Source organism: Dermacentor variabilis, chromosome 4, assembly GCF_050947875.1.
Source record: "Dermacentor variabilis isolate Ectoservices chromosome 4, ASM5094787v1, whole genome shotgun sequence".
NCBI lineage: Eukaryota > Metazoa > Arthropoda > Arachnida > Ixodida > Ixodidae > Dermacentor > Dermacentor variabilis.
Genome location: NC_134571.1, coordinates 52,846,434 through 52,863,258, shown reverse-complemented (window position 1 = coordinate 52,863,258; position 16,825 = coordinate 52,846,434). Strand labels below are relative to the sequence as shown.

At 46.8% G+C, this 16,825-nt stretch overlaps 1 protein-coding gene across 2 annotated transcripts in view; it reads right to left on the bottom strand.

The window, feature by feature from the left end:
• The window catches only part of Eip78C (Ecdysone-induced protein 78C), a 122,549-nt gene that overhangs the window by 8,614 nt on the left and 97,110 nt on the right, over nt 1–16,825 (bottom strand). For both annotated transcript variants that reach the window (XM_075689086.1, XM_075689087.1), the window contains 4 exons: nt 15,216–15,413; nt 13,873–13,998; nt 11,557–11,662; nt 6,822–7,166 (listed from right to left, as the gene is read on the bottom strand). In XM_075689086.1, coding sequence (XP_075545201.1) covers nt 6,835–7,166; nt 11,557–11,662; nt 13,873–13,998; nt 15,216–15,413 — 762 coding nt within the window. In that variant the 3' untranslated portion in view covers nt 6,822–6,834. The remainder of the gene's footprint in view (nt 1–6,821; nt 7,167–11,556; nt 11,663–13,872; nt 13,999–15,215; nt 15,414–16,825) is intronic.

Below are 16,825 nucleotides of genomic sequence, written 5' to 3'. Positions count from 1 at the left end.
CGCTGAAAGTCCAGAAGCAGCTCTTTGTAGCTTTCTGGCGGCTTCTGTGATATTGATGTGCGCCGACGTAAAGAAAATCCAGTGCAGTGCATAGAATGAGATGCCTAGTGCTTAATTGGCCTGGGGTCCGTCCGCAGAATGCCCTTTTCTCTAGCAATCTCTTTTGCGTTTGCTTGCAGCAGCTCGATGTTGACAGCGAGGTGTGCAGCTCATTGCTCTTGAATGAAGTGTGTCAGGTCCAGTCCAATTTCAGGAACCGCTCCATTATTAAGCCCCCAGAAACAAATTCTCAGGCTGCTGCACACAATGAGGGCTTCCTTTTGCTTCACCCAACCACGAACGTTGTGCTCATTCACACTGAACTGCAGCTCTGCAGCACAGTTGCCAATGGTTTCAGCAGCTACAATCACTTTTCTTTTAAATGTAGCCTAATACTGCTTTTGCAGTCTTGAGATCATGCAAAGTGTGGCTGTTGCTAAGTCAGCGTGGTTTACAATGGCAACTGATGAGGGCGCAAGAACCTGGATGATGATAGTGCTGAGCAATATCGAAACCGGAACTGTCAATTCGGGCTGAAAATTCTTGCGATTCAAATATAGTACAGGGCAGAAATTTCCCGTGTTAAGATCTGGGGAAGAACCGTCAGAATATGCGCAGGTTTCTATGGTAAATTTGAAAACATGTACAAACGATGGCTTTGGTTTCAGTAAACAAGGTGTAAAGTAAAACCTCAAGAATTTGGATTTCATGGTACCGAAAAAAAAAATGCCCGAATTAACCGAATGTTGAAATACTGAGGGTGTCAAGAAAACAATAAATGAATATATGCTACATCAACACACTTTTATTTACCGTATTTACACGATTGTAAGTCGACTCGAATGTAAGTCGACCCCCCCATATCGCTTGACCGAAAAAAAAAAAAAAATAACAGAGCATACCCGAGGGCGCATTTGATAGCGAAATTTTATTAGTAGCTGACATGGTCACTGGACTACTCGTCTTCACTAGTGCTGCCATCGTCATCGTTGCTGCGGTCCCACAGCGCGTCGTGGTCCAGCGAAATTTCAAATTTGGCAAACGACCGCACTAGGACATCTTGCAGAACAGCAGCCCAGGCCAAATGTACCCAACCACACGCAGCCATCAGGGAGGCTCTTTTGACAGGTCCGGTTGGCGTAATTTCGCAGTCTTCTGCCGCCAGCCACTCGTTGTACTCACGGCGGAGCAGAACCTTAAAATTAAGGCGGAGGTCCGGGCTTATTTTATGACCACGTCGCCCTTCACTGGCAGGGACCGATCACGCATTTCAGCGACGTACGCCGCAAGCTTAGCCTACAGCTCCGCAAAGCGTCCATACTTCGGCACGTGGGAAATTTCTCACTTGCCGTCACACAGGTGAAAATTTCGCTTCGCTGCAGTCGCCACTCTCGCACCACCCGTTTAGAAACATCGAAATTGCGGCCCGCTGCACAGTGATTTGTTTCTTCGGCGTAAAGGATGGCAGCCCTCTTGAACGCTGCTGTGAACGAGTGCCGAACGATTAGTGGGCCTGCAGCACTAATGACGACTGGGGAAGCATAGAAGTAGCACGTAGCCGGCAGTCAAGTGGAACGCGTCCAACCAATACCAATGCCTTTAAACAGAGAAAGAGGAACTCGCGAGCGGTGCGCAAGCAACGTCGTTCTGAGGGTGCCGCCGCAAATGAGAACAGCGGCGCTTCCATCAACTATTGACACTCCCCCATGAGCGTTGCATGCACTGCAAGACTCTCAAAAATGTTGAAAAACCCTTCCGAAAAGCGAACACACACGCGGGAGAGCGAAAAGATACGGGTAGGGCCATAGAGCCAACATAAAATTGTAACTACGTTGTAGCTCCAGTTGGTATCGCTTTTTTTGGCGGGGCCATGTTTTAGTTTCGATTGTAAGTCGACCCCCCAACTTCAGACTTTCAAATTTAAAAAAAGGGGTCGACTTACAATCGTGTAAATACGGTACTGAATGAACCAGCAAATCATGTTTCTATTTTGCATAATATCAGTGCCGAAGCTGCATTCACATCATCTTGTGACTGGTTAGCAGTCGCAGCAGAGTAGGCCTTGCGACTTCCTTCACAGCGTGGCCGTGGCGCGCGTCTTCACGAGAAACAGTTTTGCACTACCGCACACACATCACGATATCTTTTTAGCCAGTGAGCTGACCGCCAACAGATCATCCTTCTATCACAATGTAGCCAGTGCTCTTCAACCTTGACAGCTTTGCACCGAGTTAAAATGAAAATGTTTTCCGCAACCCCTTCGGACGAAACCACGGCCACTATCAATGCAATCACGGATGGCAACTTCGAGATTCTGAAGGCACTCGGCCGACAAATGCACCGAGTCAAAACGAAACTACCTAGTTTGCTGCAACAACTGCAGAGGAAACCATGGTCACTATCAACGCAATCATGGATGGCGACTATGCAGTTATGAAGGAATGTGACTGACACGGTGTTATCCGCGGCTGTAAACGCGAGAATAAAGGCTTTAAAGGTGCAAATAAGGACAAAGCGTTGCGGTGTTGCTGTCATTCATGTACTATTTCCACTGATGACTATGGTGATGCAGATGCCGCCACTTCGTTTCGGTTGGACGCTAGCGCCGTTTTTGCTCTTTCGCATGGTACATTTGTGGCACTCGCCGAGCTCTGAGAATGGTCTGAATTAACCAATGTGTGGCCAAATATGTCCAAATTAACAAGAGTTTGACAGCACTAAATAATGCATGCACCTGCTGGGACCAGAGGATGAGTCCGAATTAGCGAGGTTTTTCTGTATTGCCAAGAACAATGATGATAGCCACGACAACCCAAAGACGAAATTGCTTATAGTGGCTGCCCAATTTTTTTTACCTTATTCATTATTCTAACATGTTCTCACACCACCACATTCTCTACTGAAGTAATAAGTAACAACGGCCAAAGTTTCAGGCACCATATGGTGTTTTGCTAAATTTTTCATAGATGATCTCCGTCCGCATAATGTTTGAAAAATGATGGCCATGCAGCAAGTTGGCACCATTCAGGTTGTCCCCTATACTCTCGTTTTCATTGGTGAGGCGATCTCTCAGGTTCCCAAGAACCATGGGGCCACTGCGAATCGATCTACCTAGATTTGGCGCAACGCTGTAACGTCAGTCACCGAAACCACTGCTTAGGCCCAAGAGCGAAGGCAGTGGGGCCATGGTAAAAATTTACAGCTGGTTGGCATGTTGAGGGCTACAAACCATCGCAAGAAGCTTTCTGTTCATCGGTGATCAAGCCTGATGCCACATGCATGACTGAGCACCATAGAAGTGGTGTTCAGGTTTGTGGGCGACCCGCTGACAATTATAGCCAATGTGTCTACCGAGTTCATTAGTGCAATTTCCGGACATAAGAGGTTAAATGAAAAAATAAGCTCACGTGTAAGCACAAGTAGTATCATGCTGAATTTGTACAATACAGCCTAAACCGCTGGTGTTGCAATCAAGGTCACACGAGACGTCTACATCTGCACAAGATAGCGAGCGATCTTCACAGAGATGTGTGATGGGCAAACACAAGATGCCTCTTGTTGCCTCGATCATCACAAAATTTCAGATAGATTAAATAACAAAATTCAGCAAATGTCTGCCAACAAATTTCTGTACTGCTAAGCATTATAAAAAACAAGTTGATGAACTTGTGTCCTTGCATGAAAATATCTGAATAACAGAACTTGGAAAGCAAACTGTTTCTCAAGTTGAAACTGTTGCCATCTTTGCAGAAGATCCCTTCTTAACATTTTTTTTTAGACTTGTGTGAATTTCTGGCTTTTGTTTTAAGGTTTTATGCCAATCTCACTATTCAAACTACCCTAAGACACAATCTAAAAGCACACGATGGTTTCTATGCCAACAAGCATTCTTGCTTCCCACAAATCAGTCTCTGCAAGATGACAGTATAGACCTTTGCACTGAGGCTTCCATGGGCGCCACCATATTTGGACTACTGGCGCCGCCTAGCGTCTGCTTGGCGGCGACGCCATATTGGACTGTCGTTGTTCAGCCTCAGCCGGCTCAGCGCTGCTGTTCCTATGAACAAACAGATCTAAATACGTTGGTTGCTATCTACATTTGTGTTGCTCCGTATCTTCGGCCTTCACAGAGTCCTCTTGCCACTTTCATGCTATTCTCACCAGTGTCGAGAGGCCTCGGCTACACATCGAGATGGAAACTTTCCCGCTGGCAGCTGCCGTACGACTGCACGCGACTGTCGGATGGCGCCGGGAAGCGTTAGCTCAGCGCTGCAGCTGCTTTCACCTATGTCTTAAGTCTCCTCAGCGTCGTTTCGGACCTTTAGTGCAAGTGTCACCAGTGTTAAGCGGTGTCGCTTTACGCATTAAGGCGAATACTTTCCTGTTGTGAGCGCCTGTGGCTGCGAATCAGTCCGTGCGATTGCGGAATGGCGTCGACGTCAGCCACTGTCGGCTTGCCGCCTTGAGCAAACAAGGCCAAAGCTTGACCTTGTTGGCTCATATTTGCTTATTTATAGCCCATCTAAACATTAGGGGCTGACGATGGAAACACACACAGCGCATCTTGTCTTCCTCGCGTAACCGAGCTGAAGCATCGGCTCTGGATTCTCTGATGTTCGCTTCCCGTCGATAAAATGAATCGAGCAGACGCGCGACGACTCCGTAGGGACGAATCCCTTATTAAGCGGGAGATACACGGTCCGATCCGGCGGCCCACGCGCTAGAACGGCAGCCGGAATCGAGATGTTTTGCCGTGCCGAAGCGCCGGATCGAAAGTCCGGCGTGCGACAAACCGGGCAGATTTTCATCGTCCGACGCGTCCGACAACCGCACCGTCGTTTGGCCGCAGCCAATGACAGCGTGGCTGGCATGTGACGTTCTCTGACGCTCCCTCCACGGAGGCGGCGCTGGCTGGCCAGTTTTTCGCAGTCTTTCTTTTTTTTTTTTTTCCTTGCCTGCTGCAGTTTGTTTCCTACACGAAATAGTTACCAATTTAGTAAAATTATCTCGAACGTGTGCCTGTTATGCGCCTAGTACACTAGCACCCAGCTACTGGCGAGATCGGGAGCCGCGACGCGAGGGCATTTCGCGGGCAGACAGCACACACCGACCGTCTGGGCGAGGCTGCTCGCTTCGCTTGTACGTTTGCCCTTCGCAACGACGGCGTCGAGTAAACCAATTGTATTTAATTACGGGTGACCTAAGTGTACAGTGTTAATTGTTTTGGCAAAAATGAGCGCTCTCTGAAGAGCTCGCGTTGGATCGCAAGCGCCGTCGGCCGCAACGTCCGCCTAGCTAGGCCTACCGGCCCTATCACTTGCTGTTGGCGGAGCCGTCAGTGGATAACGCGCCGTCGTGAAGTGTTCCGTCACTCGCAGGGGCATAATTTTATTGGCAGTGTTCGCGTAAAGCGAAGCAGTGTTGTGCAGAGTTGTTTATATTGCGTTTCTCGACGTGGTATGAAGTGAAGCTGGGGGGCTGTATCTGGGCGGAGCTTACGCGTCGCTCGATCTTTCGGATGCACGCACCGTGCGCCCGGAATCGTCCTATGCCGCATGCCAGAGCATGCGGCGCCGCACGTCGGATCGGACGCCGAATCGTACCGTGTGTCTCCTGCATTACGATTTACAGCGCTAATCCAGCGATGCTTCAGTACCGCGTCGGCAGGAAACCGATACAACAGGTACACGTTGCAGCCGCAGTCCTCTTGCAGCACATTGTGCGTGCTGCACGGCACTTATCTTGCTGCATTGCGCTTCTTCTGGTTGTTCGAACAACCGTACACAGCGCAGTGTTGCCCGGACATTCGCATAGCCTGTGCGGATAAGCTTAATATCGCGAAAACGTCGTGCAGTCAATGCGGGAACAGCGCGCGTGACAGTCCAGCAAGAGAGGGCAACTATGAGACGCTAGTTACTCTCGCTACCGGGGGCCTGATATCCATTTCCGACTCTCTGGTTCGAGGCTTCCGGTGCAAAGGTCTATAGCTACTGCAGAGTAGATTTCTGCTTGGTGGAAATGCTCACTGTCAAAGCCACGATCACCATAGGTGAAACACACAGAAACGTTAGCAAAATGAAAAGCATGCAAAGATCTCGTTTGCATGTTTCAATGTCAGACACATACGGTCGCTTTGTTTACTTTCTTGGACATGGCACGTGTTACAAACATTGAGACTGACCGTTTTTGGTTGTAGTGCAGCACCACTTATAGTGTAGATGACTTGTGTTATTAGCAGCCTACAAAAGGTTAACCGAGGGGCCCGATATTTATTAATCATAGCATAAGAAGCCAACAAACGCACCAAGGACAACACAAGGGGAATTACTTGTACTTACAGCTTGAATTAAAGAAATGATAAATTAATGAAAATGAAAGTGGATGAAAAAACACCTTGCCGCAGGTGGCGAACAATCCAACATCTTCGCATTCCGCGTGCGTTGCTCGCACGCGTAATGCGAAGACGTGGTATTGTTTCTCACCTGCGGCAAGTTGGCTCGCACGCGTAATACAAAGACGTGGGATCTTTCTCCTCCTGCGGCAAGTTGTTTCTTCATCCACTTTCATTTTCATTTACTTATCATTTCTTTAATTCAAGTAGTAAGTACAAGTAATTCCCCCTGTGTTGTCCTTCGTGTCTTTGCTTTTTGGCTTCTTGTGCTAGCAGCCTACATTGTAATTCAAGCGACAATCTGTGGTCTACGAGAGTTTGAAGCAACATGAGTCAAGTGTTGCTTGGAAAAGGATCCCTAATGCACACACTAATGAAGGGAACGGAGTACCTGAGAGCAGCCTTCAAGAAGCAGCTGTTCCTGCCACAGCAGAGTCCTCGGTTGCCTGCTGTTGCTGCGGTTGCTGCTGCTGTGGCGTCTGCGGCTGTGCAGCGGGGATGTCAAAGATCTCCGCAAAGAGTGGGGGCAGGCGCAAGGCATGCCAGTGCGGGCGCAGCCAAGCCAGGTGCCGGGCGTGTGCCAGCCCCAGGGCACGCAGGGGCCCCAGCAAGGCCAACGCCCGGCCAGGGAGCCCCGGGTCCCCCGGGTGGTTGCGGCCCGCCTGCAGCCGCAGCGCCTCGCACAGCCGACTCTGGCCCATGTCAATGGCCTTGCTGTCGTACAGCCCGCTGCGCTCTGCACACACAAGAGGCAAGGGTAGCACCCTCAATTTTCTCTGGCACCTCCTTTCAACCTGCTCATCACATTACCTAGCAAAATGTGACATAGGAACCTATTGGGCAATAGTTGAAAGGGACACTAAAGGAAAATGTTAAGTCCAGCTGAAGTGATAAATTAGTGCTCAAGAATCTCTAAGGTGTCAATGTTATTGTGAATTAGCAATTGAGAAATTGAATTAGATGCAGGACACGATTAGAGACTCCCCCGAGATGTTCAAGTACTTGCCCAATGACGAAGGCACTCATTTAATTTATACAGTTGACAGGAGCGTCACCATGTTGGTGATCTCTGCCAACGGAGTTTGCCATGGAGATAAAAGAAACGAACTTCGCACCACTTGGCTCTCGCAGACGCACAAGAGGTGGCACCGATCACACAAATGCGAAGCTGCAGAAACAAAAAAGATGTGACGCTCCGAATGTGTACACACCTGATTAGGGTACGCCACGTTCGAAATAGCAACCGAAAGTTTAGGGAAAAAGAAAAAAGGAATGAAGAAAGAGAAAGAGAGAAGAAAATAACATCACACTTTAAGTGATTATGACAATAGTCCTGATTGAAAAAAGAAAAAGAAAAAAGTGCCATCCCCTGGAGCGTTTTGTCAGGAAAAAAAATGCGGGCATGGCCTCTGAGACCAGAAAATGGCACTCCCTCTCCAATGGGCTTCTTCGATTTTTCCACTTCTGGCTACCCACGGGCTGCCAGAGCCAGCCAGAGCATCTTCATTTTCCTTGGTTTGCTCCGCCCACCGCGCTACTCACTTCCGCCGGGCGTTCATTTTGCTCGGGCTGGATGGTTCTGGCTACCCGTGGGCTGCCAGAACCTGCCAGGAGGATTTTGGTCTGGCTGCTCTCTAGAAGTTCTCTGGCTAGCAGACGACTAAAAGAGGCGATGGGCACTCGCCGCCATCTTTGCAGGGACTTCACGGATTCACAGGTGGCAGCTCGAAACCAATATGTGTTCGAACTCTGTAGATTTGACACACGTACATTGGCTTATTGCTCTCATGATCGCGACCAATGTTGTTTTTCGTGTGAAACGTTTCGCTGGTCACAGGCAGCGTGCATTTTCAAGCGCCAGCCGCGTCCCCAGCTCCTTAGGGTCAAAATGAGAATCACCATCAGCCACAACAAACTTTCTGAAATCAAAGCCCAAGCAGGTCGGCCCGAAATTTTATGTGTATGAGACGTACCCGATAACCTGCTTTTTCATGTCTTGCAATGACACAACGCTAACTCATCAATGTCGCCGGTGGGCGATGTGATTGCTGCAAGCAGAGATCCTTGAGCTATCGCTTTCGAGTATACACTCACTTACGCGCAATTCGCGTTTTGCCATCCGCCGCGTCGGAGGCCATCTGCTACGATGCGCAAGGTGAGGTTGGCCCAGTATGCGTCCTAAGCCGAGTCGCACGAAATCGCACGAAAGTGATCGTATCCCTGAATGCAACTATATATTTTCAAGCTGGCAACGTATAAATGGGCCGACTAAGCCAAGCGCGCGCCGGCCTCGCCAGGCGCTGTCATGCTGGTAGCATGTTTACATTTGGCCAGTTGCCCCGGCATTCGATTTTGCAAACTTTGGGCAGGTTCAGGTTGTCTTGGGATCCCAGCCCACGTGACTTCCTATCAGAACCGGAACTAGGTGGCTGCCATCTGGCTGCCAGTGGGCTGCCAGAACTCCGAAAATCGAAGAGGCTAAATTTTTGATAGTTTGTGCCTCCCAATCTTGGAGGCTATAGAGCAAGCCACTGAAAGCCAAGCCAGTGAGAAAATCCAACATGGCACCCTCCAAGAATGCATAGCATGGCCTGGAACAAGTGATTTAGTCCAGACAATCGAACTTTGAGGCCTCAATTCGTCCGAGAAATCGGCTGCAAAAACGCATTAGCTCAGTGGGAACCCTGACCATGCATTTATGAAGCCCAGAATATCCATCAAGTCCGTATTTTTGGAGTCAAGCACCCACACGCCCATTTTAGCGGCGGTTATCAATTGCGTGAACATCGTCTGCTGCTTTGTTGAGTGCAGCAGTGGTGATAATATATACGTGCTACGTTTTGTAAGCCAGCTGGTTAACATGGCACTTGGAGCGGTGAACTGTCACACCAAGTAATCTTTCTTGGACGTGCGAAATAAAGGTGATTTCTTTTTGAGGCAAGTTCTCACTTGTTTTCTTTTTTTTTTCTTCATTTCGGTTGATTTGAAGATCCGATTAATTCGAAGAATTTTCGTGGTCCGGGGGCCTTCGAATTATCGAGGTTTTACTGTACTTTTATTTATCTGTAGCATATGTGAGAGCACGAACGTGTTGGCAGACTTCAGTTGTTGTATTCTGAGACGATCACTTTTGAACACCCTTTCACTTTTGTGATATTTTGTGTCACTAGCACTGGAAATGTTGACGGGCAACAGCATTCCAGGCACTACGATAAGACAGCGTGCATAGCACTGCATAAAGATGGCTGTTGCTTGTAGAGAGTCAGCATCTATGCTAGTCGCAAAATAATCATGCGAAAGTGAAAATGGCTCCAGAAGTAATGAAATGAGGATGTTGCACAACTTTTCTGGACACTTCTGGAATAACACTTTATTTTCCAGTAAAGCTGATATTTCAAATATTCCGGATTATTTGGACTTTAGGTGGACGCCCGCTGAGTCCGAATCATTGAGTGTACTTAGGCATAAATACTCCAGACCCTGGGACTCTTGGCTGTCAACAAAGTTTTTATTCATTTGCATGTGGACACAATTAAAAGGCCTCTGATATGGTTCGGGCAAATTTTGTAGAGGCGTAGCGTGCAGCTACAGTTGATAATTTGCACAATTTGTGTGAAGCACTTTATATTAAGAGATCCATGGACAATTGCAAGTTACCCTCCTCTATAGCCATGCATTTTCTCCTCAACTCGTTCGCCGAGTAATCAGGGCTAAGCTCCGCCTTCACTGGCTTTGCGTCATGATGGCACGTCATGTCGTCTACTTTCGTTTGGCTAGGAGCAAGCGTGCGAAGTCTCTCCAACCTCTCCGCGAGCAGCTTGGCAGTCAACCCCAAGTGAGAGCTATCGAAGCAATGAGCAGCGAAGCGTTGCGAGTGTTCTGTCGTAGCGCCGAGTGTGTCCGGTATTTCGGTAACCACAGGCAAGATGAGCCTTTCAAAAGATGGGTGGAGATATAAACTCAAGCTGATGAAGGAGCTTTAGGGTAGACGTACATGAATGAACTGATCGGTCTGCACGGTCCAGCTGCCTGGTGGCACAGAGCTTAACTAGCCAAACGAAGAGCTAATATTGCTCTAACCAAGTGTAAAACATTTTAAACATTTACAAAAACAATGTGTTTATGATTATGCTCCTGCAAAAAATTTACACCAACAGCAAAGAATACACTTCCTTACTGCTAATATGTTTGGTGGAGCTCTGTTCCATCAGGTGGCTGCACCGTGCAGACCATTCACGTTTGCACTTCTGCTCATGCCGCGAAACGGCACGGTCAAATGGCCAGCACCAGTCTGCTTGTGCTTGCGTTTACCCAAATATCGGATATGCAAACACGCAAATTCCTTCACAATAGCGCAATAGCGACAGTCCAATGCACTGCAGCCACTCCACTTGTCTGCTGCCTTGCAGAAGGACGCAAAGTCACAGCTTGACATATCGCCAGTCACTATGTTTATGGCCCACAACGCAACAAGGGCGAACCATGATGCTTGCGAAAATACAGATCAAGATCAACACTGACCGCAGAGCTCTCGTTGCAACACAAGCAGATGACGCCTTGTGCCGGAAGTACTTAAGTGTAGTGAGAAATTGTCCTCGTACATTCTCTTTCTGTTATTTTCTTTTTATAGAAACAAATGAACTAACATTCCAACCATTACAAACAACATATGTTCACCATAAAGTTAGAAAAGTTATCGATGATGCGTCCTGGTCAGCCAATTGGATAGTTCGCCCTACTGGCATCGTTAGGGCAACTTGCGTCAAATGGTCAGGGGTGGCTGAAAATTCAGCCGAGTGACATGCTGCGATCGGTAGCAACATACGTTTTTAAAACCTTATAATTAATTACAGGCTTTACGGGGAGCACTTAGATGCATCAATTAACGATCAGAAGTACCTACCCTAACGACTCAGCATGTTTGTACAAAATAGTCAAAATCGTTTCAAGGTCCCTTTAATAATTAAGTGGTGCCAACCTACAAGGTCGTCAACATAACATTCTTTCAAATCACTCTGCAACAGCGACAGAGGGGAGCACAGCACACTTTTTCTTGCACCTAATCCCCACAAAGCATGAAGTTTAGGCAAAAACAGAACAAACAGAATGGTCGTCCTGTAGCTTACCATTTGTGAGTAGCACAACGGCTGAGAAGAGACCGATCTCCGTGTCATTCAGCTGAAGGTTGTTGAACGCCACAAAGAAGTTGAACATTGCTGATACAAAGTCGTGCTGCAAAACAAATGAGACAGATGCTTCAGGAATCCTTCAACATGGATAAGCAGGGCCACTTCAGACCACAGCAAAATGTCTGGATTGATGCACCTTAATTACTTCCTGTGAAAAATTTATTACTCTGTTGATTCCCCAGCCTCTGCCTATGCATTCCGAGCAATTGTGCAGCAACTCCATATTTACTGTGCACAAAGCGCTTGAAGTAATCCTCACATCCCCAAAATCAGGTCATGTAGTAAATGAGCTCGCATACTATGTGATGGCTGCAGTTAAAAAATGGGCACTCCACATTCACCGCCTTGGCGGTGAGCGGCACTGGCTAGCACTTCCGGTGCTAACCTAGTGCACATACATTTAAACAAACACCAAAGAAAGCGGGTGGGAGGATGGCGCCATGGCAGCTTCACTGATGAAGCACCGCATGCGTGATACTGAATATGTGGGTTCAGCTCTCGCTTGTGGTAGCTTATCTTTTCATCCACCTTAATTTCTCTTTAGCTTATTACTTTTGCAATTAAATTAAACATAACAATTAATTTCCCCTATGCTCTCTCTGGCTTCCTTGTATGTATCTTTGTCTGATTAAGTCCCTTCAAGACACATTTTTTTAAGGACCTCTCGCTGAGCTATGTACAAAATCTACCGTATTTACTCGCATAATGATCCCACTCTTTTGGCAAAAAATTGACGCAAATTCAGGGGTATGATTATTACGTGAGTTAAATTTCCTGCAAAAATATTTTTTTTCTTCCCGCGTTTGCTGCGGGATGACAACAGGTCAACAAGCAGGTGGCTGCCGCTGTAACAGTGTGGGACATCAAAACAAATATGGCGGCCAGCAGAGCAAGCCGAACGCGCCGAATGCGATTTTTGTTTTTCTCGTGAGTACATTACGCGCATTGAAACAGTTTCTTCTGTATCAGTAATGAATAATATCGTTAATATTGGCAAGTTTGTGACAATAATGTGGCCATGTCTACTTTGAGGGGACAGAAACAGAGATGGCCGCGCATAGCTGCCAGTGACATAGAAACGCATGGCGGGCATGCTGCGGAAACTGCGACATTTGTCTTCACTACTATCCTAATACGGCACGTTTCCACTAAGGGTGGGTGAATATCTTAGCTGTGTTACAAGCATCGGTTATGAATAGGGTACACTTCTAACGTATCCATGTAAACATGGCCACCATAGTTGTCGCTTGCGATTTGTTGCGTGCCCATGAGCGCAGACGAGAAGAATCGAAAGGCGCCTTTTTTGTTGTTGTTGGCTAAAACCGTTATGAAGCCTACAAGTAATAAAGTCAACGTAAGTGCAAGTTTGGTTGTAGCCTTTTTTTTTTCATGGAAGTGCGGAAAGTGATGAAAGGAATGAAATGGGGCATCTGCTTAAAAATGTTTGGTGCGTGCAGACCGCTTGGTATGTCTTCAAGAGTCATTCTCATAGCATTTGACAGCATTTGACAGACGGTAAGCACGATCATCATTAGCTAGACTAGGCACACGACACATCACTGCAACAAAGTGGGGTAGCGATCATTACACGGGAAAGCAAAAAAATTGAATTTTGACCACAAAATTCAGGAGTGCAATCATTACGTGAGTACGATTGTTATGCGAGTAAATACGGTAAATGAGCTGTAACATAAGTAGTCTTAGTGCATACATGCCAACCTGTGAACTTTAGAATTCTGAAAAATCTTGTGGACACAACAAAATAAAAAGGGGGGTGGGGGTATAGCATGCACTTAAAATTGCTCTCAGTATACACCTTTTGTTGGCTACATAGACATTTTATAACGATTATTTAACTTCAGACACAGCACAGATGCAACAATAGATGTGGGACAGCAGAGACGTGACAACATTGTTCCCAGATCAGCGACTTTGTGAGGAATTCTGCTGCTGCCAATTTCACCTGCTTTAGGAACTTGTCTGAATAAACCTTCGCGAAACTTTAATGTAGTGTCTTGAGCTGCTCAGAGAGGGCAGCACAGATACAATGACAATTCTTTTTTTTTTTGCATGCACTAATAGCAATCTTGTGCCGCACAGTCTTTCAGCAGCTTTGCAACATTTTCACAAGCAGAATTGATTTTTCACCATGCTTTATGCAGCATTAGTAAAACAGTAAAGTAAGCTCAAATTTATAAAAAAACAGCTATGCAGATCTGGCAAATGGTCCTGTAGCAGTGGGAGCGCACTTACATCAAACATAAGCTCGAGCTGCTGCCGAATGAGGTAGGTGCCATCACTGAAGGTGAGCGTGTCGTGCGGAAGACCAACCAGCACTCCTCGAGATACATGCACCAGCCACACTTCAAAGAAGCCGGCCTGCAAGGATCACACAACGATGTCAGGTGAACGGAACTGAGCACAACAAATTGTCAGCGCTATACTGTAAAGCCCTATAATTTTATCGCAATCCCAACTGTCAGCGAACTGGAAGCATTGGGCATATTACATTGCACATTTGTGGCTGTGCCGCATGGTCTACTTGGGCCACGAAAGCTCTTTCGAATTTTCTGCCTTTTGGAAACAGCACTGTCTGTTCAGCCTTCATTGTGGTACTTAAGCCGCACGTGTCCTTCATACATGACCTCTCTCTCTTTCTGGTACAAAGGATGCATCATCGGCTTGCCTGCACAAAATCGATTGGTGTGCCTGCGAGCACAATATTGTTTCTTTTTCATACAATTGTATTTCTGGTATAGTGCAAGCTTATGCAAACAAGTAAATAGAATGTGCCCCATTTTAGAGGGTAATCCCAGTAGAAGTAGTCAGCAGAACTTCCACATCGAACATTTTCAAATCATGTATATTAAGGGCACACAAAAATAAATGGCTTGACAGTTTTTGAAATACACAAGAACAGCATAATATTCAGTCGTTGCATAGTAAAAATAATCACGCAATGAAAAATAAGCAATCAAAAACGAAAATGTTCGAGTTTAAAACCCTTTGCAGTCACATGCATTTATCAAATTTGTGGTTATCCTAGTCAGGAGCCACAAAGTCAGAGCAAAAACGTTACAGCTGCTGAGTAACTGTGGTGGATAAAATGAGCAATGTCTCAGCGTAAGTGCAGTAAACGTTGATAAGCCCAGAGTGAAAAATCTTAAAGCAATAACCGATGCGCTCTGCAAACATCTGCCAGTGGTGCACACTTACATTAAGGAAATGTGCACATTTGTGAACACGTGAACAATAAAATGCTCCCACATCTAAAGGAAGCTGGTCCTAATGTGCATGGCGCTAGCTATAGCACTTCCTGGTCTGCAGGGCTTTTGTGGGATGGATGATGTCCAAGTATATTTTATGTAATTGATATTTTGCAAAAAAAAAAAAATAAGATGAAGAGGAGGTGGAAGAAGTCCAAAAGGGGTGCTGATGGTTTAGGATATTATGGCATACAAATAAGAACAATGAGCAACATTGGAAAAAGGCACATTTTTTTTACCCTTAGAATTGCGATTACCCCTGTCACAAAAGGGTAGAAGGGGGCATTTCAGACAGTGCGTGAATGCAAGTGGGAAGGTCGCCGTTCATACCTTGATGAGAATGAGCTGGTCATCTTGGACGAGATCAAGGAATCCTGGCACCCTCTTGGCAAATTCAACTACCCTCTGGACCGAGGGGGTCACCAGGGTGGCAAACTGCTGCCACAGGCCCAGTTTGCTCTGCTCGGGGCTGTCCGGCTGCGGCGCACTGCCTGGGCCCTCGCCGCTGCCCCCAACCTCTTCCAGGCTCTGCATCCCCCACACACACAACACAAAATCCGCACCTTCTCTTGTCCAAATCACGAGCAAGAACAAGTCAGCAGCAGAATCTCTATACAACAAATGCAGAAACCACTTCACTATGATAGTAAAAGAAAAAAGATTTCTCAACAATGTATAACTTGGGAAAGAGATGCAATGTGGTAACATTTGTAAGATTATATAATTCATCAAGGCATTTGCATTGGATCAGCTTCTCCGTACTGTCCTACCATATTCCGCTGATGCTGCTCCCTCTCAATGTCTGCCTTAGCCTGCCACTCTGCATTCTTCTGTGTTCACTGCCTTTCACAAACGACACGCCTTTGACCAGTGAGTTACGTTCAGATAGCAGCGCATTGATCGGCCATTCTGTAAGTCTTATGTTACCGCATTGCTTTGGCCTGACAACGCCATCCCTCAGTAGCAGTAGTGGCCACCTCCTATTATGACATGACTACTTTTCTCGCGAAGTACCTTGGCGACTGATGCAATCCATGCAGTGAATGCCGTCTCCAATAGCGGATGGTGAGAGTGACCCATTCGGCAACATGCCCAGCTCAACTTACAGAGACTAAAGGAGGATGTAGTTGGCGCTGCAACCAGTGCGAATCCGCAAGCAAAGAGGACGATGCATGCAGATGACCCCTGCAGTGGTTCTTTCATGTGACATTGATATAATTAACTGCGCCCTCCCCTTCCTCACTGGCACTACGCCTCTCCTACCTCTACATGTTTCCCTCTTTACCTCCATGCACTTCACCCTTTACCCAAGCTGTTTTTGTAGATACCTCACAATGCCCTGCATCCTCAAATGATCCTCATACTATCGTATCGAACAAATTTTTTCACGCAGTTCCGCCCGAAAGGTGAAGCACAGATTGCAATAGCAAATTAGTAGATAGCTGCACAAAGTAAGGATAGTAGTTTTATCGGCCATATAAACTTGTAAACATTCCCCTATTAATTAAAATAACAATGATAGAATGTGTAAGCGTGACTCAACGAGGACGCAGAAAGAAACAGACACACAGACAGCACTGTCTTTGTGTGTCTGCCTCTTTCTACACCTCTGTTCAGTCGCACTTACACATTCTATCATGGATTCAAACCAACAAGCCGTTCAAAGTGTTTTCACTAAATTAACCAGCACGGTGTTACACATGCATAGGTAAACATGAATACATCTCGCTCGGTGACAGGGGAAACTGTCTTTGAAAACACTAGAGTTAGGAATCATGGCAGCAGTCTCGAGCCAATTGACCTCCGTGCATCTGGCGCTTCAACGCGAATGAAACGTCGAAAGCACGGCACATACGAAGCTACCGGCATTATGCGCACTCTGCAGACACTGCAGATCGTTTTGAAGATGAGGCCTGTGCAGGTGCTCACTTCGGCCATGT